General features: G+C 41.9%; 1 protein-coding gene across 5 annotated transcripts in view; it reads left to right on the forward strand.

Annotated features, from left to right (window-relative positions):
• Positions 1–27,498, forward strand: part of LOC140481858 (NEDD8-conjugating enzyme UBE2F) — a 366,423-nt gene that overhangs the window by 280,013 nt on the left and 58,912 nt on the right. For all 5 annotated transcript variants that reach the window (XR_011961625.1, XM_072578432.1, XM_072578431.1 and 2 more), the window contains one exon: positions 13,045–13,074. Coding sequence is in view for 4 of the 5 variants with exons in the window: in XM_072578432.1 (XP_072434533.1) it covers positions 13,045–13,074 (30 nt within the window). In the remaining variant the exon portion in view is untranslated. The remainder of the gene's footprint in view (positions 1–13,044; positions 13,075–27,498) is intronic.

The following is a 27,498-nucleotide window of genomic DNA, read 5'->3' on the forward strand; positions in this document are numbered from 1 at the left end:
TCGTGCAACCACCCCTGGGGTGGGTGGGGAGTTTAGAATCAGAAGGCAAAAGCAGTGGGAATCTTGAAACCTGAGACAGCATTTCTCTGATCATTTGGGTTTAGAATTGTTTATGGTATTAGCACTCTTGGGGGAAAAAAAATTCATCCATGAGCCAAAATAAAGAAAAACTAAGCTGCTTACGTGTCCATCTGTCACAACTCTATTTTGCATCGCTTATGGATAAGTTACGAGAAAAGGCACCACAGCTTGGTTGTGTTGGAAATACTGAATGGAATATTGTCAGTTATTTTTGTGGCCTTGCAACAATTAATTTCCAGGGATGTAGGGCAATAAAAATTTGTAACTCCAAACTCTCTGTGGAGCTGTCCTGAATTGTATTCTGTTAGAGGCACATGTGCCCTCTGTGTGCCAGAGCACAGTTTGGATTCCTGTCCATATAAAGAAATATGTAGAGATGAAAATTTGCTACGGATTTCTAAGTAATTCCCAGCATGTTTGTTATACGCATATTGGATGCTCTTTAGGCCCAAAGTGTAAAGAATGAAGCAAAGGTAGGATTTTACGCTGAAGTGCATTCAGCAAGTTGTGGCTCAAGGTTGCAGATTATAAAACAGTTAAATTGATTTACAAAGATGTTGACCGGGTTGGAGGATTTGAGCTATAGGGAGAGGTTGAATAGGCTAGGGATGTTTTCCCTGGAGCATCGGAGGCTGAGGTGTGACCTTTATAGAGGTTTACAAAATCATGAGTGGCATGGATAGGATAAATAGACAAAGTATTTTCCCTGGGGTGGGAGAGTCCAGAACTAGAGGGCATAGGTTTAGAGTGAGAGGGGAAAGATATAAAAGAGTCCTAAGGGGCAATTCTTTCATGCAGTGGGTGGTACATGTATGGAATGAGCTGCCAGAGGATGTGGTGGAGGCTGGTACAATTGTAACATTTAAAAGGCATTTGGATGGGTATATGAATAGGAAGGGTTTGGAGGGTATGGGCCTGGTGCTGGAAGGTGGGACTAGATTGGGTTGGGATATCTGGTCAGCATGGATGAGTTGGACCAAAAGGGTCTGCTTCCATGCTGTACATCTCTATGACTTAGGCTGATTTTAATGTTCTTGACCACCTTTCAAACTAGGGTCTTATTTGGCCATATCTTGATGGCATCATTGGTGTGGAGAAGAAGGAAAATAGTGACTATGGGAAGGAATGTTATAGTCAACGGCACAGGCACAGATTTTCACTGTTCTGCTTCGAATCCTGATGAGCATGTTGTTTCCCTACTTGAAGAATATGATAGGGCAAGCTAATAGTTTCTTCAAAAGGAAAGTTGTGAAAGACTAGGGAACCGAATGGGATCACAAAGAGTCAGTATCCATGGAAGCGCGCAGCTTTGATCCATTGAGTCTATATTGAGTCAAAAAAGTCTTTTTGAAGAGTGATCTAGTTAATATCCAATTCTCAAGATCTTTCCCCATGTCCCTTCAATTATTTTCTCTAGTATACTTTTATTCCTGGGTGTTGATGACAACTTGTATTTATTGCCATGGTGGCTGTCATCTTGAATCTCAGAAAGCCATCTGGTGAAGTTGTACACAGAGCTAGGTAGAGAATTCCAGGATTTTATTCAGCACTTGTATGAAGGAGCAGAAATAATTTTCAAAGTCAGAATAGTAAGTGATTCGGGGGGAACCTTGCAAGTGATGGTGATCTCGTGTGTCTACTTACCTTGTCCTTGTAATCAGTGGAGCTGAAGGAGACTTTGAATTAATACAATGCATCTTGATGGTGCACACTGCTGCCACTGTGCATCTGTAGTGAGAGGAGGGAATGGTTAAGCTGGTGAATGGAGTGTCAGTCAAAGGAGCTATTTTGTTCTCTGTGATATTGAGTTTCTTGAGTATTTGAAATGTACTCACCCAGGCAAGTTAAAGATACTAAATGATACTCCTGACTTGTGTTTTCTGCAGATGGTGGACGGGTACTAATCGCTGCGGGATTCTTAGCCTCTGGCCTGCTATTCTTGCTGATCCTGATCAGTTTCTGGTGTCAGCAAGGTTGGACGTCAGCAGGCACTGGTTTCAACCAACATTCGGTTCTTCTATATTATTTTTGTCAAGGCACATGACCCAACATTTTTCCACATCATATTCCATTTGCCGTGTTTTTGCCCACTCACTTAATCTGTCTATACCCTCTGCAGACTTTTCACGTCACCCTCACCACTTGCTTTCCCACCTATGTTTGTGTCATTCACATACATGGTGATAGTACATTCACTGTATTGTGGCCCTAGCACTGATCTCTGTGGCAGTCCTTTAGCTACAGGTTGCCATCCTGATGACTCTCCTCTTGCCCTGAGGGGTAACCATATAGTAGTTTATAAAACCATGAGGCATGGATAGGGTAAATAGACATGGTCTTTTCCCTGGGTTGGGGGAAGTCCACAACTAGCGGGCATAGGTTTAGGGTGAGAGGGGAAAAATTTTAAAAGGAACCTAAGGGGCACCTTTTTCACGCAGAGGGTGGTGTGTGTATGGAATGAGCTGCCAGAGGAAGTGGTGGAGGCTAGTACAATTGCAACATTTAAAAGGCATCTGGATGGGTATATGAATAGGAAGGGTTTGAGGGATATGGGCCAGATGTTGGCAAACGGGACTAGATTAGGTTAGGATATCTGGTCGTTGGACCAAAGGGTCTGTTTTCGTGCTGTACATCTCTATGAGCATTAGCAGGATGGCAACCTGGAGTAACCAATGGAGTGGACCAGGCTGTACCAAAGACCGAGCATGCTGGTGTTGGTGAAATCCAAACTGAGAATCACTGAGTAGATTGTGCAGAGTAAATGTCACTTAATAACAGTGTTAAAAACCCATTTTATGGAGGACTTTTGTGGCGTAATGGTAGTGTCCCCTACCTCAGGGCCAGTAGATCTGTCCCACCCATTCCAGAGCTGTGTTATATCATGTCTAAACAGGTTGATTTTAAAATACTTTGAAAATCCATTTCATAATTTTGATGTTTGAAAATAGATGAATTCTGTGGTAATTGGCCAGATTGGATTTGTCCTGAGTTTTTTTTTTGTTGGGTGGGAAAGGGTATACATGGGAAACTATTCAAGTAGTTGCGTAGATGTAGTTGAGTGTACTGGAGCAGCTTAGCAAGGGACATATTTTATCACCAAAATTTTATCAGGGCTCTTCACATTGTAGACAGTAAGTTCATTGGTTTCTTGATATATTGTGAACGTGATCAAATTGACTGAAGACTTGTTTGCTCACTCTGCTAAACTGTATCCTGTTGAAGCTATTTAGTATCGCTGACCCTGTTTGCTATTTCTCCAAGTTTGAATTATTGGGTAAATTTTGAAATTTTAGTGCATTGCAGTATTAAAGTTATTGATATAAAGCGAAAAGAAAAGCAGTGATCCTAACACTTGATCTTGTGGGTCATTACTTTTGACCATCTCCAGTCTGAAAAATAGGTATTTACTGCGACTTACTTTCTCCGTGCTTGAGCACAAACACAAAGATAATATTGTCATGGTGATATCAGTTGCTGGAGATTCCTTTTGGCTTATGGATGCAATCTGACATCAGACTGTTACCTGCTTCATCATGTCACGCTGGCTGGGCGAGCACAGATGACCCTGCTGAGGCTTGAGTTCAGGGAAAGGGGAAAAGTCACCAAGTTGCACTGGCCATTTGGAAGGTAGCTACATCTGTCATTTGCTTATTTTCGTCTATCCAATTTGAACATGATCCTGTTCTGAAAATCTCAATTTTGATAATCAGCCTCTTCTATGGCTGATAATCAGCCTTTTATCTAAAGCTTTCTTAAAATCCATATACTGTAGACAATATCTACTGCTAATAACCAAGGCCCTGTTTCTGCTGTCAAGTGGATGTGAAAGATCCCATCGAATTATTCTGAAAAGACCCAAGGGAGTGTCTTCGGTATCCAGGCCAGTATTTATCCATTAATCCATATCTTGGTTTTTTTTAAAAAATACAGATTATCTCCTCTTTATTTCTTGGCTGTTTGTGGGAGTCCTCAGTGTGGAAATTTGTATATCCCATTTTCCTTATGTTTCAAAGTATTTATCTGGTTGTTAGCAGTTTTACTTAAGATTAGAGGCTAACATAAAATTCTTTGGGACTAAAGTGAGGAGCAATTCCTTCACAGTTCCTTCACCGATTGTTAGAGCATGTAGTGCTTGATCACAGGCAAAATTTGAGGTACAGGCAATTTCATCTTCAGTGAAAAGTTAAATAAATGTTTGAAGCAGAGAAAAATAGGAGTTCATGTGGATAGTGCGTGGTAGTGAAGTCAGTGTTAAAAGGCTCTGGCAATCAGCCAGCACAGATATAATGGTCTGAACAGTTTGCTTTAGTGCTGTTATTCTGGTTCTTGTATGTATTTTATTCATTTAATTGGTTTATCTAATGTAACAACCTGGCCAGCAGAGTGTCAGTTTACGATTCTGCGCAACAGAGATGGGAAGAAGTTTGCTTCAGTAATTTTCTCATCTGATTTTTTTTAGAGAATTTAATTCCTGCCATTTGAAAGGCTTTGTAATGTTTTCTTGCTTCTGGTTCCTGACCTTGATCATCTCTTTTCCCTCATCTAGAGGAAAGGAAATTCAGATTTGTCCTTCCACTCACTTAAAACCATGCTTTGTTCAGTCAGTGCCCTGGTTTCTCTGACAGCATGACACTTGATGATAGACACTAGATTTGTCATCATTCTCCTATATCGGCCTGTGTTTGACTCCACCCTCGAACGGCTGGAGTTTGCACATTCTGCCTGTGTCTGGGTGGGTTTCTTCTGGGTTGTTCCACTTTCCTCACATAGTACAAAGATATGCAGGTTAGATGGATTGGCCATGTTAAATTGTCCAGGGATGTGTAGGCTCGGTGTGTTAACCATGGGAAATGCAGGATCACAGGGATAGGTAGGGGTACGAATCTGAATGGGGTGTTCTTCAGAGGGTCGGTGTGGACTCAATGGGCTTAGTGGCCTGTTTCCACACTGTAGGGATTCTATGATTCTGTGATAATTTGCATCCTAACAATAGTACTGATGTCTTGTGTTGCTAGCCAAGCTTTTCAAGTACAGCTACAATAATGGGATCTACCCAACAAAAAGGGAAATTGCCAAAGCACGTCCCATACACACAATGACCAACCATCAGTAAACTCCTGGTCATTAAAACATTGAGGGTAGTGAGTATCGAGGATGCTGTTAAGTGACACATGCACAGCAATAACCTGCTCACTATTCAGTTTGGTCCTGATCTCATTACAGACTTGATCCAAATATAGAAAAGGAGCTGAAATTCAAAGCAGAAGTGAGAAGAACTGCCCTTTATATCAAGGTAGCAGTTAATTGAGTGACTTCAAGATTGGGGAAGTGGAAGATTTCCATTGACTGTAATCATCCCTACCCAAAATAAGAAAATTATGAATGTTGAAGGTCAAACCTCTCTGTTCTAAGACATTACTGCATGAGTTTCTGAGTTATGTCCCTAGCTCGGCATCTTCAAGTGCTTCAGGGCAAAAATGGCAATGCTCACTGACAAGTGCCACTTCAGTATTAGCATTTGAATCCCTCCCTGTTGGCAACCCTTGACAAGAAGCTGGACTGGACCAGCCACCCACCTACTGTTGCAACAAAAGCTGGTCAGAAACTGGGAATTCTACTGCAGGTTATTGTCCACTATCTACAAAGCATAAGTCAGGAGTGTGATGAAATATCTCCAATTGTCCACATGAGTGCATCTCCAATAGCATTCAAGAAACTCTACAGTATCCAGCCTTGATCACAATCCCAATCATTCCCTCCAGCAGCAACAATGTGTAGAGTACACCCAGTACACTCCAGCACCTCACCATGGCTTCTTCCACAACACCTTCCAAACCCACAACCACTACCACCTAGAAAAGTGAGGTGTGTGTGGGAGCATCGCCATCTGCAAGTTCCCCTCAAAACCATACACCACCTTGTCTTGAAGACATATTGCCATTCCTTCACTGTCACCAGATCAACATCCTGGAACTCCCTTCCTAACAGTACTATGGCTGCATGTGACCTGCATTAGATGGCCTGCTGTGGTATGAGAACACAATTTACTGCTCCCTTCTCGAGGGAAATTAGGGATAGGCAACAAATGGTGGCCTTGCACATCCCATGAAACAAAACAAAATGTTCAGACAATCAAGTTTCTGGCCCAGAATGTTTTTGATATTTTTAAAATCTATAAAACTTTTGGATTTTTAGCACTTAAATACAAATGCCTCTGACAGTGTGATCTGAGCCATTTGGATGTAAATTTTTATTTGTTCTGGCACTGATTGCTGCAATCAACTTGGGCAGGAGTCAAAGTGAATTATGAAAAAAAACACAAATTAGGAAGATAAGTCACCAAATTGTGAATGACCTGCTCCATTAATGTGACTTATTCCCGGTCTGTGGTGATTTTGGTGCGTGATGCCCTTCAAGAGAAGCCACGATCTGATCTCATTTCTAAAGATTCCAGCGATTTAAACAAAAGCTTTGCTGTAGGTTCATTTTGCGATTGTACGTTGATATTTGATTAAATAATTTACTGTGGAAGGGGTTTATCTAAATGTATCGGAAAACAGCCATCTGAGATGAATGACAGAATGGTTACTAGGTTGTAATATCATTTATTATAAATTTAGTTTGAGATGGGAACTGAAGTCCAGCCAAATGGCATAAAATCCCTGTAGAGATGTGGTGTTTTGGAAAGCAGCTTTCGATCAGACTGATGTTGAAATGGTACTGACTCACAAGATGAGAAGAATTTGCAGAACACATGTTTTGCATGATGTACAGTCCGGTGGCTGGCTTCAAGGCTGTTCGATTATACTAGGTACAGTAACATTAGCAGTCTGGGAGTCAGAGAGTGCGAAGAAATTTCAAATGTATTTGAAAACCAAGATTCAAAAACAAATGGTTTGCGTGTAGCCTACTAAGAAACTCCGATAATTGCCGAATGTGACCTGTATGAGGGGACTTGCCAACATGAAATTTAAAGCAGATCATTAGCTACTGCCTACAGGGAGAGGAGGCGAGATATGTGACCTTGTTACGTGTGAGGGAGATGACGTTAGGGGCAACCATGGCGATGAAATAGAAAATGTCAACGACAGGCTGGGAGTACATGAAAATATTCTGTTTGACTAAATTATTCAACCTGAAAGCACCGCTTCCTGCTGGCTTACTGAGTGTTATGCCATCTATTTGATGAACCAACTAAGAGACCTGGGCTTTCACTGATGGAAAGTGCATGAAAGAGCTCTTGATTTTCTTTTTGCTTGAAGTTATTTTAAGCACCTATGATTAAAATTACAATCTCTTTGCTTTTTAAAATGATACATGCAGCACTTGGATAACCTGCGTGATTGTCCCTGCATTTCTTTAATTGCTGAGGGTAATGTACTGACCTGCAATTGCCCTTTGTTAGAAATTCAGTGCACAAATATCTTTCAGTCAACAGGTTGTTGTGTCCAGAGTGCTGGCAATTAGAGCTGGCCAGTAACCACTGAAGTGATGTGCTCTGTGAGAGAAGTCTGATATCACTCTGCAGCTTCTTGGCTGCAGGATTTTCTGCTCATTAGCTGAAACTATCAGCATGATGTCCTGATTGTCTAATGTAAATACTAATATATCATGCTGCAACCCACTTCCACATTCTCCGTTCAGGGAGACAGAAAGTATGTGTTGATTCATTAAAATTTACAGAAAGTGTGATAGCATAACCTTTTCAGATACACTACATGAGTAATGTGAGTCATGTCGTTGCCATATAGCATGCTTCAATGTAACAGATAACTTTGAATCTGTAGGACCCAAAGTTTCCCAGTAATAGTCTCCTGAATACCAGTTGGTGAGCAAGGAAATCCAAAGCCTGAACTCAGTTTGGGTTTATTTAGAAAATTATCTGAAAAGAAAAGAAAATCAACCTGTCCAGCCAGGTACCATAGAAATGACAGATCTGACCCATCTCCCGCACTTCCGCCCTCACTCCCCCTCTTCCCTCTTGCAACAGTGATAGGATTGCCCTTGTCCCTATCGTCCCATCCTCATCCACAACAGAAGATCATCAGTCTCTATTTCTGCTATCGCAAACAAGATGTCACCATCAGACACATATTTCCAACCCCCCCACCCCCCCCCCCCCCCCTGTCCTGCCAGAAAACCTCCCTTCCCTGCCTTCTGCAAGGACTGTTCTCTTCAGGACACCCTGGTCTACTCGCCTTCATTCCCAACACCATCCCCACTCCCCAAACACCCGTGTGGCAACTGTAACCGCTGAAGGTGTAACACCTGCCAGTTTACCACCTCCCTCCTTAGTAGCCAGTGGCCTAAACATACCGCCCGGTGAAGCAGCACTTTACACAGTCTAGTCTACTACTCACAATATTGTCTCCTCTTCATTGGGGAAACACAGTGTAGGCTGGGTAACTGCTTTGCAGAACATTCATGTTCTGCCTGCAAAAAAGACAAGAGTTTCCAGTTGTCTGCCACTTTAACACACCACCGTGTTCCCTGGCCAACATCTGTCTTGGGCTTGCTGCAGTGCTCCTGTGCAACTCAGGTCAAGCTAGAAGAACAACACCTCATTTTCTGCTTGGGGTGACCCTGCAGCTCGCCAGACTCAAGATGGAGTTCAATAATTTTGGGCCTGAACCATCCCACGTCTTAGCCCCCAACCCCATACACCAGGCCTTGTTATCACAGAGTCTGCTATTACATATGACCTATTGTTAGCTGCTAACTGTCTCCATGAACAGCTATTCACCCTCCCAGCTGGATCATTATTCACTCATTTGTCTGTCCAACTTTTCTTCTCTCTCTCTTTGGACTCTATCCCCCACCTATCATTTATTCCTTATCCACTCCCCCCCCCCCCCCCCCCCACCCTATCTTCTGCATATAAACCGACATTTTCTGAGGAATGGCCACCGGACTTGAAATGTTAACTCTGATTTCTCTTCACAGATGCTGCCAGACCTGCTAAGCTTCTGTTTTTGTTCCTTTTAAATGAGTTATGGATTTCTGCCTCAACGACTAATCTGGACAGTAAATGTCTGACTCCACTTCTCTCTCTCTGGGTGAAAAGGATTTTTCTCATGTCCCTTCTAATTTTTCTACCAATCGTCTTAAATCCATACTCCCTGGTGATTTACCTGTTTCCTTGAGCGTAGGGATCTTCCTTGTCCATACTGTTGAATCCCTGCATTACTTTGTGCACTTTGATTAAAGGCACTAGTTTATCCAATCTTTCCTCATAATTGTAATTTCTGAGCTCTTACAACGTTCTTATAAATCAGTGCCTTTTTCTTTAATAATGTGACCAGAACATATGCAACAATCAAGCTGTGGCCTAGTTAGTGTCTTACAAAGTTCCACATTACAACTCTGTTTCTATACTCAATACCTTGCCAAATAAAGGAAAGCTTTCTAAATATATTCTTTGCCATGCTATCTCTCTGTCCTCCCACCTCAGGGACCTCTGGATATGCCTTCCAAGGTCTTTCAATTCCTTTAGCCTTCTGAATACCCTCCTGTTTATTTCCTGGCTTGGTTTACCTCCCCAAATGTACAACTTTGCATTTCAATTTGCCACTTTGTTATCTACTCAACTAAACCATTGACATCATACTGCAGTTAATAGCCAGCCTCTTCATATCAGCTAAATAGCCAATTTCTGTGTCACCCTCCAATTTCCCAATCCTTCTTCCCACATTTAAGTCTAAATCACTAATCTATGCTACAAACAGCAAGGGATCCACCAGCTGCACCATTGCTATCAATTTATTGATTCAGTTTCTAAAATGGATAATTGCTTTTCTTTTATTCAACTCCCGAATAAAAGCGATCATCTGAAATGAACTCAAAATAAACTATGTATTAGGACTTATTCTTAAAGCAAATAACAAACACTGGTTACCACCTCACTAGACAAAATTACGCACTCACATGCTCACATACTCTCACACCACAAAACGTCAAGTTTCTGTGAAGTTGATCCTTAAAATAAGAAGTAAAGGCAAAACAACCACCCACATGGGCTATAGATTCTTGAAACAAAGGATAGACTGTGATAACTTCTAATGTCCCCTGGATTTCCTGTAAACAGAACCAAATTGGTGACAGCCATAGACTGATGGTTAATGCCCATTGTGAAAGCAGTCAGCTTGGATTCTAGTCTTTGGGAACCGGTCACAATCCACTTCCAGTTTCACAAGTAGTGTTGGATGTCTTGAAATGCATAAAGGTGGATGAATCCCCAGGACCTGATCAGGTATACCCTAGAACTCTGTGGGAAGTAGAGAAGTGATTGCTGGGCCTCTTGCTGGGATATTTGTATCATCGACAGTCACAGGTGAGGTGCCGGAAGACTGGAGGTTGGCTAACATGGTGCCTCTGTTTAAGAAGGGTGGTAAGGACAAGCCAGGGAACTATAGATCAGTGAGCCTGACGTCGGTGGTGGGCATGTTGTTGGAGGGAATCCTGAGGGACAGGATGTACATGTATTTGGTAAGGCAAGGACTGATTAGGGATAGTCAATATGGCATTGTGCATGGGAAATCATGTCTCACAAACTTGATTGAGTTTTTGAAGAAGTAACAGAGGATTGATGAGGGCAGAGCGGTAGATGTGATCTATAGGGACTTCAGTAAGGCATTCGTCAAGGTTCCCCATGGGAGATTGATTAGCAAGGTAAGATCTCACGGAATACAGGGAGAACTAGCCATTTGGATACAGAACTGGCTCAAAGGTAGAAGACAGAGGGTGGTGGTGGAGGGTAGTTTTTCAGACTGGAGGCCTGTGACCAGTGGAATGCCACAAGGATCAGTGCTGGGCCCTCTACTTTTTGTCATTTACATAAATGGTTTGGATGCGAGCATAAGAGGTACAGTTAGTAAGTTTGCAGATGATACCAAAATTGGAGGTGTAGTGGACAGCGAAGAGGGTTACCTCCGATTACAACAGGATCTTGACCAGATGGGCCATTGGGCTGAGAAGTGGCAGATGGAGTTTAGTTCAGATAAATGTGAGATGCTGCATTTTGGGATAGCAAATATTAGCAGGATTTATACACTTAATGGTAAGGTCCTAGGGAGTGGTGCTGAACAAAGAGACTTTGGAGTGCAGGTTCATAGCTTCTTGAAAGTGGAGTTGCAGGTAGATAGGATAGTGAAGAAGGCATTTGGTATGCTTTCCTTTATTGGTCAGAGTATTGAGTACAGGAGTTGGGAGGTCATGTTGCGGCTGTACAGGACATTGGTTAGGCCACTGTTAGAATATTGCGTGCAATTCTGGTCTCCTTCCTATCGGAAAGATGTTGTGAAACTTGAAAGGGTTCAGAAAAGGTTTACAAGGATGTTGCCAGGGCTGTGCATTAACCAAGTTGTAGCTCAAGTAAGGTTGCAGATTATAAAACAGTTAAATTGATTTACAACGATGTTGCCAGGCTTGGAGGATTTGAGCTATAGGGAGAGGTTGAATAGGCTAGGGATGTTTTTCCCTGGAGCATCGGAGGCTGAGGTGTGACCTTATAGAGGTTTACAAAATCATGAGTGGCATGGATAGGATAAATAGACAAAGTCTTTTCCCTGGGGTGGGAGAGTCCAGAACTAGAGGGCATAGGTTTAGGGTGAGAGGGGAAAGATATAAAAGAGACCTAAGGGGCAACCTTTTCCACAGAGGGTGGTACGTGTATGGAATGAGCTGCCAGAGGAAGTGGTGGAGGCTGGTACAATTGCAACATTTAAGAGGCATTTGGATGGGTATATGAATAGGATGAGTTTGGAGGGATATGGGTCTAGTGCTGGCAGGTGGGACTAGATTGGGTAGGGATATCTGGCATGGACAGGTTGGACCTAAGGGTCTGTTTCTATGCTGTACATCTCTATGACTCAATGACTGTAGTGGTTTGAAACTCTTTGCTAGGAACCTTGACTTGAGAAAATACTTTCAGAAGAGAATCCCACAGCTTCTGGGTGTCTTTTTTTTTATTGATGACTGGGTCTATTATCAAAAGTAACATTCTGAAAGATTTGCCAAGCAACTATTAGCATAGAGGTACCTTAATTCTTTCAAAGCCAGTTTTTCCAGCAATTATTGATGATGAGCCTTATCTCTCTGTTTTGCTTGCCTTTTCTCTAAAGTCACATGATTTTCAGTAACCAGCTGGTAAACCACAGCACACAGTAAACTGTTGGCTTCATTTCTAAGAATTGCATGATTTAAAAACATTTTTCAACCCACAGACTGTCCAAATATTTCAAAATCTTCCTGTTTTCCCCACCTCTGAATCTGTTCAATGCTTCTGATGGAGTTAACTAAGACTTTTGTGCACTGACCACCAGAGTGAGGTTTTAACCCACAACAGAGGTGGTTGTCCATTGTGTCTGACACTTAATTGGTCCAAGTTGTGAGAGTTTGATTGGAGAGTAACTAGAGTAACAGGTGTGTCTAGAAGAGAGGTTTACAAAAGAGAGTTGGATCTCCCAGTTAAACATGAACATGTTAAACATGTCTAATGACAAACTCTTAAGAATCCATGATGCAAAATGAAATAATGAGCATTTAACAATGCATGGAATTCACAAATAGACACCTGCACATTTTTATTAAAGAAAAGTCAGATAGATGAGTGGGGTTAAACTCTCCAACATTTTCATGAAGTGTTTTGAGCAATATCAAACTTCAAGAATAACATCACAGATTGTACCATGAAAGAAAATCCAGCAGCATGATTGAAAGAAAACAGTGGGATAAATGAGTGTTGGGGGAAAACCGCCTACTCTATGCTCTCATCCTCCAGTGACCCTATGGCAGATCACTGATCGGAACTCATTCCGGAACAGAGTGAGGACAGGACAGAGCTAGTATCTGAATGACTTAAATTGATTGGTAAATGGTGCATGTGTCTTACACTACTACTTATTTTTTATATGGAGACATTTAATTTTAACTGGACATTAACCCTGTGTCTCTGTCTTTCACCAGAGGTTGCAGAACTTGAAGCAAACCTTCCCAGTAAGTAAAACATTTATTTCTTATGACATTTACCTTAAAGTGATGTTAAGACATTTGCTGCATTGTATAAACAGAATACAAGCAATATCGTAGTGAGCGCTTTAACAGCTAATTTGCTTTTGTTTAGAAAATGCTTCAGTGTTTGAATTTTTGGGTTATTTTGTGCTGGTGACTAGTTTTGGAGCTAGGTTTTCTTGGTTGCAAATTTGGGAATCAGTTTAGGCTGGTTTTCCTGATGGTGTGCTTTGGGAACAGATTAGAGTCAGGTTTACCAAGAGGTCAGATGGGACACTGGGTTTGCTGGGGTGAAGGGGAGCCAGGTCAGGTGTTGGGTTTGCTGGGAGTAGGGGCAGGCCTGGGTGGGGAGAAGGAAAAGCAGGGAATTTAACAGTGGTAGGGTTCCCTACTCTCACGCCAAAGAGAACACATCTATGCCGAAGCTGGTTAATGCTCTGAGGATTTCTGTTCCTTGCCCAGGTGGAGATTCCACCTCTGACCACTGCTTGGACAACAGGCAATGTGCAGTTTCAAAGTCCCAGAACCCCGGGTGGAAATATGTGTGGAACATCTCATGGGAATTGGAGGAGACTCTCCCATCATGGTGCTAACTCACCTGCACGCTTGCCCATCATCATGACCACTCCCTTGCACATTGACTGACTGGTGTTGTGTTGGCAAAGTCAGGTGGAGAGGGAGCACCCAAGGAGACCTAGGGCAAAATTTGCATTTGGGGGAAGATTTTAGGGGAACACCCAGTTTTTGAAAGCAGCCAGTAAAGGAGACCCTTACATCACTTTTTGTCCAAGCTCTGTGCAAGGTGATCTGTTCGGCTTCCTTGTGCCAAACATTCACCATCCCTTAACTGCCTCTGAATGCTGCTTGGTAACTGAGAAATTAAAGCTAGGTGGAAAACTGCCAAGTGCCCAATAATTTCCTGTAAGGGCCTTAACACTGGGTGAAGACAGGCAAGTTGTCCATCCCCTGTAAAGTTGTGATAGATTGGCATTGTGTGAAAAGGCCACACCGGCCTGCAACCTGCCTGGTGGAGGGACCTTAAAATCCTACACAAGGTAGTAGTTAGCAAAGGCAAACGAGTGTGTTATTTGAAAAGAGGATTGGTAATGACAGGTTTTTTTTCAGTATCTGTTGGCATGATTTCAAGAGGAGATAACTTGTCAGTAGGTTAATGGGAATGGAGTTCATGAGTGGGCAATGAATCTCCGATAAGTAAGATCAAAAAGGGCATGGAGAGGATGGGTATAAGAAAGGAACTGGAGAAATATGTAGGTTCATGTTAGTGCTGGTGGGGATATCCTTTTTGAAAGGTTTGATTTGGTAGACAAGGTGCTGGAGAAACAGTGGAAGTAGCTAATGAGATGTTCTCTATCTTTTGTGATAATGAGGTTAAGCTCTTCAAATTTATAATTGGAGGTGAAGGGGTAGAGGACAAGAGGGTTAGATGGTCAGTGGAGAAAAGAGGCTCGAGGGTCTTCCTTCACTCTCTCCAGGGTGGTTCCCAGAGTAATGAGCTGTTGTTACTGATAAAGCCTTGGTGCTTTATGTGATGATGTCTCTAAACCATACTGCAGAGATAAAGTCTGTGTACCTTGATTTTGAGGGAACAGGGAAGATGGGTGCATACTAGTGGAAATGTCCCCGAGGAGGACTGATTTTATGAAGGACAAAGGCATCACTGGATCAAGATGGGAGAAGCACATTGAAAGCTGCAGAATATGATTATAAATGAAGGGGCCAAAGACTATATGACTGGAAGCTTGCAATTGCAACTGTAGTTGACTTAAAGAAAACATTTCTGAATTAGAGATAGAACAAAGTTTGAGGTTATAAAGGAGTGAGAGTCAGGAAAGATATAATGAAATGATCAAAGATTGTTTCATATTTGACTGACACCATGGCAAGAATGAGGGCTCATGAGTTGACAGGCCTGAGAAGATTAAATATGTGTAGGAGTTTTGTGAAGCTGGTTATCTGCTTTAACCTGCAGAACTCTGACAGATTTGTTATATTTTCATACCATGAATTACATGCCTGCATTTTTGAGGTGGAATATTTTGATTCGACTAGTTTCTGCCATCTTTTGCCATCTGGAATCATAGGTGTGACCATTTTGCTTGTGGCAATAAGTGGGGCTTGTCATGCATTCTTCAAGTGTACAAAGAAGTAATCTGAATTTGATTAAATGGAAATAGTCCATGCAATGTGCATGTGTTTGATCAAACAAAGTTTCAAAATTCCTGAGATCAGGATTACCCTGCATCACGAAATGACTTGCTGAGCCCATGGATTTCCTGTGAAGTTCGCACTAATTTCCACATGAGCTTTCCTGCATTATTAACATCTGATTGCAGTTGAAAATAATTAGCTGCTGTCATCCTTGGTGTCTTGCGTCATTTGAACAGATGGAAACAATTAGTTGCTTTCACAAACCACCCTCAACAAATATACTTTTAGACTTTGTCTTCATCAGCATGTACTTGGAATTATTCACAGTATCACATATTTAAACCCCTTATAGCACAAAATTGTACTTTTCCTTCTAAATGTTTTGACCAGTGAATATATAATATAGTAATGCTCAATATAGTAATGGCAGCAAGCCAGAAGTTGTTTTATGTTGTTTCACTGGATGCGGGCATTACTGGCTAACCCTGCAATTGCCAATCCCAAAGAATGGCAATATATATTTCCAAATGCATGGAAACAGACCCTTTGCTGCAATTTGCCCACGCCAACCAAGTATCCTAAATTGAACTACGCCCATTTGCCTGCATTTGGCCCATATTCCTCCTAAATCTTTCCTATGCACATACCTATCCACATGTCTTCTGAATGTTGTAATTGTACCTGCCTCAACCATTTCCTCTGGCAGCTCATTCCAACTCTGACTGTATAACGTGGTGTGTGAATAAAGGGTAAGAGGGTGATGCTTCCACACACTTGTCCTTGTCTTTCTGGATAGTAGGTGTTGCAGATTTTGAAATGTCAAAGGTGCTTTAGTGAGTTGCTGCAGTTCATCTTGCAGACTGATGTCAACACAATAGTTGCCTTTTTAATTGCTTTCTGTATCTGCACGTTAACTTGCATTGACTTAAAAGCAGGAACATCGAGGTCCCTCTTGGACATCTCCACTTCCCAGTCTCTTACCACTTGCAAGATACTCTGCTTTCTGTTTTTTTTCTTAAAGTTAAAACCTCGAATTTCTTCATATTGTACTTCATCTGCCAATATTTTGTCCACTCACTTAGCTCTCCAAAAGATGCTCTTGAAGTGATCAATAGTTCATCCACCATCTAAACAGCCACCTCTTTCATGGTGGGAAAGGATTTATGTATTTTAAGTCCCACTAATTTATCTCTTTTATTAACGTTATTCTCTAATCCCTAAATTATCCATTATTTCTGGATGAATTTTTGTAGGTTCCTGAGAAAACTGGTATTAAATATTCATTTTGTTTATTTTCTATTTCCTTATTCTTCTTCACAAATTCTCAGTGAGCAAGTTATTGCAGAATTGTGCTTTAAGCTGCTTGATAGCACTGTCAGTGGCAACCTCCATTACTTTGCTGATTGAAAGTCAACTAATGAGGTAATTGGTTGATTTGGATTTGCCCTGTATTTAGTGGATATGATTAACCTGGGTAATTTTACACATTACTGCGTACATGCCAGTGTTGTAGCTGTAGTTGGCTAGTGACGCAGCTAATTCTGGAGCTCAAGTCTTCAGTACTACCACCAGAATATTGTCAAGCCCATAGCCTTCGATTTAGCCATTTCTTGATATATGGAGTGGATCAAATTGGCTGAAGGCTCTCTAGAGAAAGTAACCTGAAAGTAGGAGAGCATCCTTAGTTACGCAAATGTGATAAGAGTATGACATTAAGTTTGAGAAGGAGAGAGATCCCTTACAAATGTATATTTAAAGTAGGGTGATTTTAAGGAAATTAGATAAAGTTGAATGTGTTAAACTGGACTGAACTTTAAGACTACGGAAAGCATTATTTAAAGAGCATTTCATACACTTTCATTTGTATGGTACCTGGTCAACATGTGAACAGGAAGTGCCTGTCTCGTGGGCAAGGGAAACTTGGTATGAGAGGAAATCAGAAGAAAGGATTCTCGTCTAGGAAAGCTGATGCTTTCCACAGTGGACAATGATGGTAGACACATCAAACAACTTCTTGTACTTGTAGCTAGGATGGGTGGTGAAAGAACAGTAGGTGGGCATTTAGGAAGACTGTTTGCAGTGAAGAAACTGGTACGAATTATCTTTGCTTTCCAGGATGATTGTGAAAACGTGAGTGGCCTTAGCAGAAGAGAGCAAATCTGTGCAGTGCTTAATGTGGCCTAGTTATAGCGAGTTTTGAGAAGATATGTAGCTCAGGTTGAGGATTTGGATGTAGGTTTGCTCGCTGAGCTGAAAGATTTGGATGGTAACACGACTTGTGCAGATATGAATTCAAGTAGTGTGTTTCAACTTGAAGGAAGAAAGAAAGGTGGCTACCATTGCAGGAGAAAACATTTGAGTAAGGTAATTCTGGAGACAAACCTCAAAGGCAGGGTAAGGAAGTGATTGAACAGAAAGACCAGCTGCAAAAGCATTATATCTCCGCTACATAAAGTTATTTTTAAATTGTAAATATGCAAATTGTATAATGAGCATTCAGCATTTTATTAGTCTATTGGTCGTCAGGAGAGTTAGTGTGTGTGAGAAGCAGGAGTAACTGTTGAGGAGGAACCTACATAGAACTTTAACATAATGAATGGACTTAATGACCCATTTTCTAATGAGTCACTGAGTGGAATGTCAGAATAAGTATACAGTGATGGGTTATTTCTATCTGTCATTGAGAATGGAATAAAAGGCAAAAAGAGTTAAAAGTGAGGCTGAGAAACAAAAAGCTTGACGAGGGGAGATTAGAATGTAGAAATCAGAATACTTCCACAAGAGAATTAGCTTGTTGCAAAGGGAGAACATTAGCTGCATGACCTTTCCCCAGTATTCTACTCCCCAGTTACATTTAATGTGGAGATAAATATTTCTACAATGGTAATAAGCTCAATGTGCTGTTTCTGCCTTGTAACAGATTGTGATTTAATGGGTTTTTCCCTGCTATAATATTACACGTTGCACTCCTATCCCTGTGAGTGTGTAACTCAATGTTGGAGTATTTTACCAAATAAAGTGACATCATCATGAGTCAAATTTGGAGAACCCAAAACTCTGATTGTTTGCAAAGTTGTGAGCCATCCCTGCCGGCAGAATACAACGTCAAAATGAGTGAGAGTAAGCTGACTGGTAACTCCAGGTGATCTAAACTCGTGCAAGCTTGTCAAATGGCTGTGTCAACCAATCAGGGTGGAGTTGGGCCACACTAGTGCATAACATCACAGAACTGTGGGCAACAGTCATTCAGTATTGTATCAGGACATTCAAACACTACAAGTATGGCTAAACCTATCAGAGACTTGAGTGTTGTGATCACAAAGGAAGTGAAGTCGATAAACAAGTGGAAAATTGTGATGGAAAGCAAAAAGTGGACATCGTCAAGGAGTTAGCGATTCCACCATTCAATTTGTCAAACTTTTCTGAAGCACAAAACAAAGAACTTGGAACAGCTCAATAAGCTGACATCTCTCCCACAAGGAAGAGGATGAGAAGGGCTGCTTATCCCAAGGTCAGAGAAGCTCTACTAATGTTCAAGACAGCTTGAACAAAGAATGTACCCATCCCCATTCTAGTCTTGCAGGAAAGAAGAGTCGCCTTGTCAAGGAAGCTGGGCCACAAAAGTTCAACTACAGCAACGGATGACTGGATAGATTCAGGACAAGACACATTGTCATCTTGCATGTGATATGTAGTGAGGGTGCAGCAGCTTCAGCAGCAATGGCGGGATAGTCTTGCTCGTGTCCCATAAGGCTAGAGCTCTAGGAGCTGAATTAGGCCATTCAGCCCCTTGAATCTACTCTGCCATTTGATTGTGGCTGATATGTTTCTCAATCCTATTCACCTGGCTTCTCCTTGTAACCCTTGATACCTTAGTGATCAAGAACTATCTATCGCTGTCTTAAAGACACTGAATGATTTGGCTTCCACAACCCTTTGCACCAACGAATTCCACAGATTGACCACCCTCTGGCTGAAGAAATTCCTTCACCTCTCAGTTCTGAAGGATTGTCCCTTTACTCTGAGGCTGTGCCCTCAGGTCCTAGTCTCTCCTACTAATGGAAACATAATCTCCACATCATCTCTATCCAGACCTCTTGGTATTCTGCAGGTTTCAGTGAGATCCCCCCCCACCCGCCCCCTCATCCTTCTAAGCTCCCAGCTAGTTCAGACCCACTATTCTCAACTGTTTGTCATATGGTGATCTCTTCATTCCCAGGATCATTTTTGTGAACCGCCAAGGCCTCCACATCCATCCATCAGTATGAAACCCAAAACTGCTCATAATATTCCAAATACTAACGTACTAAACAAGTTCGCTTCAAGGGACATTTTTAATGCACATGATGCTGGACAGTTTTTCCTTTTTTTTTTGCAACGTCACTCTTTGCTCAAAGTGAAAACATGTAATGACAGAACGCAGAGTAAGGAATATGTTACTGCTCAGGCTCGCACCAATATACATGGTGTCAAAATCTGAGGCCTCTTGTCGTAGCAAAGTTCAAGAAGCCATGTTGGCCTAGTATGAGGCTAACAAAACCTCGTGGATGTCTTCAGTATTTTTGATCAGGAAAATTTTGTGAATAAAGTGTATCAGTGGAAGAAACCTGGCCTGCACACCCTGACGATGCTGCATTCCAACAACCCAGCCAAGCTCCAGTCAATGGACTAGGGTGATTAGGAACTTGAAAATCCACCAGCAATGAGTCTTTCAGGTTATCAAGGCCATCGATAAGAAGCAAAGAGTACAACACAGTTTCCTAGGCAATATTCATGACAAAGGCCACAATTGCCAACTCTTGCACCAATTGAGAGCCAGTCAACCTGACATGAGGCTCTTTCTGCTCACTCATGGGAAGTTAGCAGGGAAATTCCAGCAGAGACGACCATGAGGCTTAAACCGAGGTAGATGACCTTAAGCCGAGAAGTATGCTGCACAGTGGAACGGACAGATGAGGCACACATCAATGCAGTATATTCTTTAATCAAGAAGACTGATGACCCTGAACAGTCTGAATATTCATTTGCTCACTCATGTATTTCTCCAGCAGAAGCTTGAAAGGGCATGGAGATGCTCTAGGATTTCGCACTGCAGCACAAAGTGTGTAGAACAGCAGCCAGAATCTCCTGGGGTTATTGACCAAGATCTGGAGCCAGTCAGCAGACTCTATTCTGTAGAGGAACATTATCAGTCACGAAATGGTATTGAGTTAAAGGACATAAAGACATTGGGCCAGAATCCAAAAAAGTAGAAAAATTGACCTTATCAACCAGGTTCTATCCATCTACAACTACGAGGGCTGTCAGCATTATAAAGCATCCACATACCTGCTAGTCTGAGCTAATGTCCAGCAAATGTAACATTGTATCCTGCACTTTGTTCTGTTAACCTAATGTACTCCTATAGTACGATCTGTCTGTAAAGCACATAAGACAACAGTGTCACGTGTACCAAGGTATAATTAAATAATGAATCAGATCAGTCAAATCAAAGTATCTGGGGAATAGCTCCAAAACACAGATTAACTTGGTCTTGGGAGTACTGCAGTGATTGAACAGAATCAGGACCCAGGCTATTCTTCACTTCTCCATCTTGCTTTCAGTGACAGTGTTTAAGCTTTCATTCGCTTACACGCTGGGTAGATTGTCGAGTGCATAAGAAACTGTCAAACATTGAAGAAATGCTGACAGCAATCTTCCGATCAGGGAAAGCGAGTTTGTTGCCAAACAAAATTTTTATAATGAAGCTGTTGCTCTTAACCTGTGTTGCAGAAAAAGATGAGCTTTTAGAAACTTGGGAAAAGCCATGGTGATACAGTTTTGACTATTTTAAATGGATTAGCCCAAATCTCGACCAATCAACTTTCACTTCAACATGAATTCAATTCTCCCTTTTATAATATTTACTCTGCCAGCTTCAATTTTTTTTCTCTCTAGTGAGTCACATCTCATTTCATATTAAGTGGAAATGTTTTCCTCCATACTCCCTTTATGCTGTGTATGAAAACAGGAAACCATATGAGTTACGTTTGGTGAGGCAGGTTGTAATATTCATAGGCGGTGTATAATGTTCAAGGAACATATCTGTCCTCCTTCCTTCAGTCAGATGATTCACATAGAAATGTCAGTGCAGCAATGGTCTATTCTGATAAGAATTCACTGAGGCTGAACCAAGAGAAATATTTCAATATCTGTTTCCCTCTCCTTGCTCTGCACCCAGTTGTGTGCCTTGATTTAAGCCGAACACCAGGCCTTTGGTGTCAGCATGAGCCACTATCCTGTTGGCTTCGGCTGATAAGATCCACTTAATAACAACATTTGCTGTAACAATTAATTGTAACTGTAGTAATGCCACTGTCGAGCTGAAATCTATCTGCCCTGTGGGTACTTCACATTGGTAAGTCTGGTCCGATATTAAGGATGTGTGTCGAAGCCGTGCAGGTAGACAGTTTAAAATAAAGCAGGTTCCTTACCCTCCTGGGGCTCAACTCCCACTATACCATCCTGGTGTGCGGGAGTCCAAAACTAGACGGCATAGGTTTAGGGTGAGAGCGGAAAGATGTAAAAGGGACCTAAGGGGCAACCTTTTCATGCAGAGGGTAGTGCATGTATGGAATGAGCTGCCAGAGGAAGTGGTGAAGGCTGATATAATTACAACACTTATTAGGCGTCTGGATGGGTATATGAATAGGAAGGGTTTAGAGGGATAGGGGCCAAGTGCTGGCAAACAGAACTAGATCAGGTTAGGGTATCTGGTCAGCATGGACGAGTTGGACCAAAGAGTCTGTTTCCATGCTGTATGTCTCTATGCTTCTATGACTGAATATACAGGTGGATGAAGGAAGAAATAAATACAAATTTCTGACAGAATGCAATGAACCTCCATGCATCCTAAGTTTCTTGACTTGCTGAGTATTTGCAGAATTCTCCTTTTATTTGTACTTCAGGTTTCCAGCACCTCAAAATGGTAGGGTCACACAGTGTAGAGGAGGGTCTTCAGTCCATCAAACCTAAACCAAGAAAAGTAACTTTAAATCTAAACTTGTCCCATTTTCAAGTGCTCATCGAGGTACATACATTTTAAAACTTGAGGTTTCCTGCCTCCAGCACCCCCACAGGCAGCACATTCTAGATTCCCAACACCATCTGCGTGAAAAAGATTTTCCTCAAATTCCCTCTAAACCTCCTGCCTTTCACCTTCATATTATGTCACTTGTTATTGATGCTTCAACTAAGGGAAATAGCTGCTTTCTGTTCACCCTGTCCATGCCCCTCATCATCTTCACCTCAGCTCCCCTATCAGCTATCTCTTTTCTAAGAAAACAGCTTGAGTTCATCCAGTCTCACCTCAAAGCTGAACCTCTCCATCCTAGACAACATTCTGGTGAATTTCCTCTGCACCCCCTCCAGTGTATTCACATCCTTCCCATAATGCAGTTATCAGAACTACACATAGTACTCTAGTTATAGACTAACCAACATCCTGTATAGGTCCAACCTGACCTCCCTGCTCCTAAAATGTTTTCTAATTAATCTGTTTTTATTGCTATTATACACCTCCTGAAGCAAACGGGACTTCTACAGCACCAAAAGAACCCATCCGAAGTTTCAGGAAGAAGCCAGCAACATTGGTCAGTATGGGGAGTGAACCCAAGACCTTGATGTTAACAGCACCACTGTCTAACCATCTGAGCTAACCAGCCACCTACCACAACTGAAAAAGTTGCAGCTTTAACTATTAGGGAGAAAGTGAGGACTGCAGATGCTAGAGCTCAGAGTCAGAGTGTGGTGCTGGAAAAGCACAGCAGGTCAGGCAGCATCCAAGGAGCAGGACAGTCGAAGTTTTGAATATGAGCTCTTCATAGCCTTAATTATTAGCCTATTCTGCCACCTTCAGAGATCTGTGGACAAGCATCCCAAGATTCCTTTGAGCTTCCTTGTGTCCGACTGTACTCCCGTTGCCTTATTGCTTCTTCAAGAGTACGTCACCTTCTACTTTGCAAGGTTAAAATCTAGTACCTGCACTATTCCATTATTTTTGTAAGGCATTGGAGGATTTCAAATTCAGTTTTTAATTTCCTCCTTTCCCTTTATCCAGTCCTAGTTAGGGAACTCCCTGAAGCTACAAGCCCCTGCCCCCCATCTCTGTTCCTTCGGTGTGTCAGTTCTGTAGAAATACACCCTGATCTTGGGGAAATCTCTCACTAATGACTGCTGTTTATATCCCTCGTTGCCTGTTTAAAGATTTGTACATTCACTTGGACCTCTAACTCCTTTCCCCTCCCCCTCCCCTTTAAAACTCTGCTCAGGTTCCCCTGTTTAAAACAAAAAGTCAATCTTAAGGTTACTTTTTGTCAGTTAAATTGTGTTTAGTCTTCTATTCATTCATCAACAAAAACTTGCATTTATGTGGCACCTATAAATAGTGACATGTACCAAGGAAGTTATCAAATATAAGTTTGTCATCAAACCTGCAAGGCACATTCCAGGACAGATACCAAAAATCTTCGTCAAAGAAGTAGGGTTTAAGGAGCAACTTAAATAAAGGAAAGAGAAGTTTGGAGTTGCACAAGTTTATGGAAGGAATTCCAGAATATGGGAGCATGGCAACTGAAGTTGCAACCTCCAGTGGATTAGCAATTAAGATCTAGTCGGACAAGAGAGAGAAGTTTTTAGGAGTACAGAGCTCCTGGAGTGTTGTAGGGTTTGAAAGAAGCTGCACAGATGTGGGACGGAGGAGTGAGGCAGTGAAAGGATTTGGAAACTGGGATGGGGATTTTAAAGCTGAGGCACTGTTAGACCAGGAGCCAGTGGTCAATGAAACTTTCAGCAACTGTACACTGAACTTGTCAGGGAATTCACATGTAACTTGAAACAAACTGTTCATTGGATGGCCGTAAGTGTTCTGCATCTGCCAAGTCATTCAGCTAAATAAAAAGAAAAGAAAAATATTCTCAAGGAAAATATTTTCATTATTTTTGAGCTTGAAATACTGCTTTATTGGACATTTCAAAGTGTTGCGATTTCTGCCTTGTTAAACTTGTATCTGCAGTGTCCCTGTATTATTATTAATAGAACTGTTCAAAGTGTTATGATCTTCACAAGTGACATGCTGCAACACGTATTGTGAAAACTTGCATTTGACTCAATATGCTTATGACATTTTATGTTGAAACAATTCTTATGGTTTGTCCTGGTAGACACAATATTTGACGAACTGCATGCAGGAAAAGGAAGGATAGCCACTCATCCTTCCCTTAGGGAGAGGGGAAGAACAATTTCCAGGCAAGGAAAGTAGGTCTCCCTAATTGGCATCTGGACACTCTCAGTGCTTGCTTTTCCTCTTTGAAACAGGCTACTATCAATCTGTTTTAGACAATCTTGTTTAGCTATTTCCCTCTGTCCATGAGTCACTTCATACTTTTAGCTATTTTTCATATTTAATCTAATTTCTGTAAAAGTGAGCTGATTTAAGTTATTGCAATAAGACTATGAGGCATATAAGCAGAAATAGGCCATTTGGTCCATCCAGTCTGCTATGTCACATTTGTATTTGTACTTTACATGTTAAAAGTACCTAATCTAAACTGATAATTTGTATACGAAAAAAATGACATTTAAAATGCATAATCTTTTAATGTACTTGTGAGGCTCAACCTAGAAAGCAGCAAACAGATTTTGTTTCTAACACCACAGGTAAAAGAGCAGTCCTCAAGCACCTACTATATCAACAGTAATTTACCAAGTACAGCGTACCATAGTTATGGGACTGGACTAGCAACTCAATTCCACGTAACAAGTTCTAAAACTGTTATTTACTAAATCTTGTAAATCAAGTACTAGCAACAGAAACCTGTCAGGCAGGGAGGAAAGGGTAGTGTGAGGGAGACATGGTTTAATAAGGAATTAGAATCCCTTGTTAAAGGGAAGAGGGCAGCCTGTGTAAAGATGAGGCGTGAAGGTTCAGTTGGGGTGATTGAGAGTTATAAGGTAGCCAGGAAGGATCTGAAGACAGAGCTAAGAGCAGCAAGGAGGGGACATGAAAAGTCCTTAGTTGGTAGGATTAGGGAAAACCCAAAGGCTTTCTATAGGTATGTCAGGAATAAAAGAATGACTAGGGTAGGAATAGGTCCAGTCAAGTATAGTCGTGGGAAGTTGCGTGCGGAGGCTGAAGAGATTGGGGAGACACTGAATGAATAATTTTTGTCAGTATTCACTCAGGAACAGGACATTGTTGCCGATGTGAATATTGAGTCACAATTAATTAGAATGGATGGCTTTGAGGTATGTAGGGAAGAGGTGTTGGGAATTCTGGAAAGGGTGAAAATAGATAAGTCCCCTGGGCCTGATGGCATTTATCCTAGGAGTCTCTGGGAAGCAAGGGAGGAGATTGCAGAGCCATTGGCCTTGATTTTTATGTCCTCGTTGTCTACAGGAATAGTGCCAGAAGACTGGAGGATAGCAAATGTGGTTCCCTTGTTCAAGAAGGGGAGCAGGGATAACCCGAGTAACTATAGGCCGGTGAGTCTCACTTCTGTTGTGGGCAAAGTCTTAGAGAGAATTGTAAGGGATAAGATTTATGAACATCTGGATAGGAATAATGTGATCAGGGATAGTCAGCATGGTTTTGTGAAGGGCAGGTCGTGCCTCACAAACCTTATTGAATTATTTGAGAAGGTGACTAAGGAGGTGGACGAGGGTAAAGCGGTAGATGTGGTGTATATGGATTTTAGTAAGGCGTTTGATAAGGTTCCCCATGGTAGGCTACTGTAAAAAATACGGAGGTATGGCATTGAGGGTGAGTTGGAGGTTTGGATTAGGAATTGGCTGGCTGGAAGAAGACAGAGGGTAGTAGTTGATGGTAAAGGTTCATCTTGGAGTGCAGTTACTAGCGGTGTTCCGCAAGGATCTGTTTTGGGACCATTGCTGTTGTCATTTTTATAAATGACCTGGAGGAAGGGCTAGAAGGTTGGGTGAGCAAGTTTGCGGATAATACGAAAGTCAGTGGAGTTGTTGACAGTGAGGAAGGATGTGGCAGGTTACAGCGGGATATAGATAAGCTGCAGAGCTGGGCAGAAAGGTGGCAAATGGAGTTCAATGTAGGTAAGTGTGAAGTGATACACTTTGGTAAGAGTAACAAGAAGATGGGGTACTGGGCTAATGGTCGGATACTTGGTAGTGTGGATGAGCAGAGGGATCTTGGTGTCCATGTACACAGATCTCTGAAAGTTGCCACCCAAGTAAATAGTGCTGTGAAGGCGGCATATGGCGTACTGGCTTTTATTGGTAGAGGAATTGAGTTCCGGAGTCCTGAGGTCATGTTGCAGTTGTATAAGACTCTGGTGCGGCCGCATCTGGAGTATTGTGTGCAGTTTTGGTCGCCATACTATAGGAAGGATGTGGAGGCACTGGAACGGGTGCAGAGGAGGTTTACCAGGATGGTAGGAAGATCGTATGAGGAAAGGCTGAGGCACTTGGGGCTGTTTTCATTGGAGAAAAGAAGGTTTAGGGGTGACTTGATAGAGGTGTACAAGATGATTAGGGGTTTAGATAGGGTTGACCATGAGAACCTTTTTCCACGTATGGAGTCAGCTATTACGAGGGGGCATAGCTTTAAATTAAGGGGCGGTAGGTATAGGACAGATGTGAGGGGTAGATTCTTTACTCAGCGAGTCGTGAGTTCATGGAATGCCCTGCCAGTAGCAGTGGTGGACTCTCCCTCTTTATGGGCATTTAAACGGGCATTGGATAGGCATATGGAGGATAGTGGGTTAGTGTAGGTTAGGTGGGCTAGGATCGACGCAACATCGAGGGCCAAAGGGCCTGTGCTGCGCTGTATTTTTCTATGTTCTATGAAACTATGATCAGTTGTCAAACTGCCCTTTGCCTGATGAGATCAGTTCCTACATTGACTGCCAGTTAAGCTGTGCAACCCTCCAAAGTCACTGCACTCCTCCAATATTGGCCTCCTACATGCCCTCTATTTTAATTGTTCCACAACTGTAACAATGTTTTCAGTTATCTGAAATTTCTTTCCTTGACCCCTCTGCCTTCTTGAAGATGCTCCTTGAAACTTAATTCCTTCTCAAAGCATCTGATCATTTGCCTGATCATATGACTGTCAAACTTTAATTGGTAATGCTGTTGCAAAGTTCTTCACTATGGTAAGCAGTTAGTTGTTTGGTTCCACAGAAAAGGCTACTCCCTTGTTTGCTTCCTTTGTATATTTCCCAATTTTAA

Source organism: Chiloscyllium punctatum, chromosome 10, assembly GCF_047496795.1.
Source record: "Chiloscyllium punctatum isolate Juve2018m chromosome 10, sChiPun1.3, whole genome shotgun sequence".
NCBI lineage: Eukaryota > Metazoa > Chordata > Chondrichthyes > Orectolobiformes > Hemiscylliidae > Chiloscyllium > Chiloscyllium punctatum.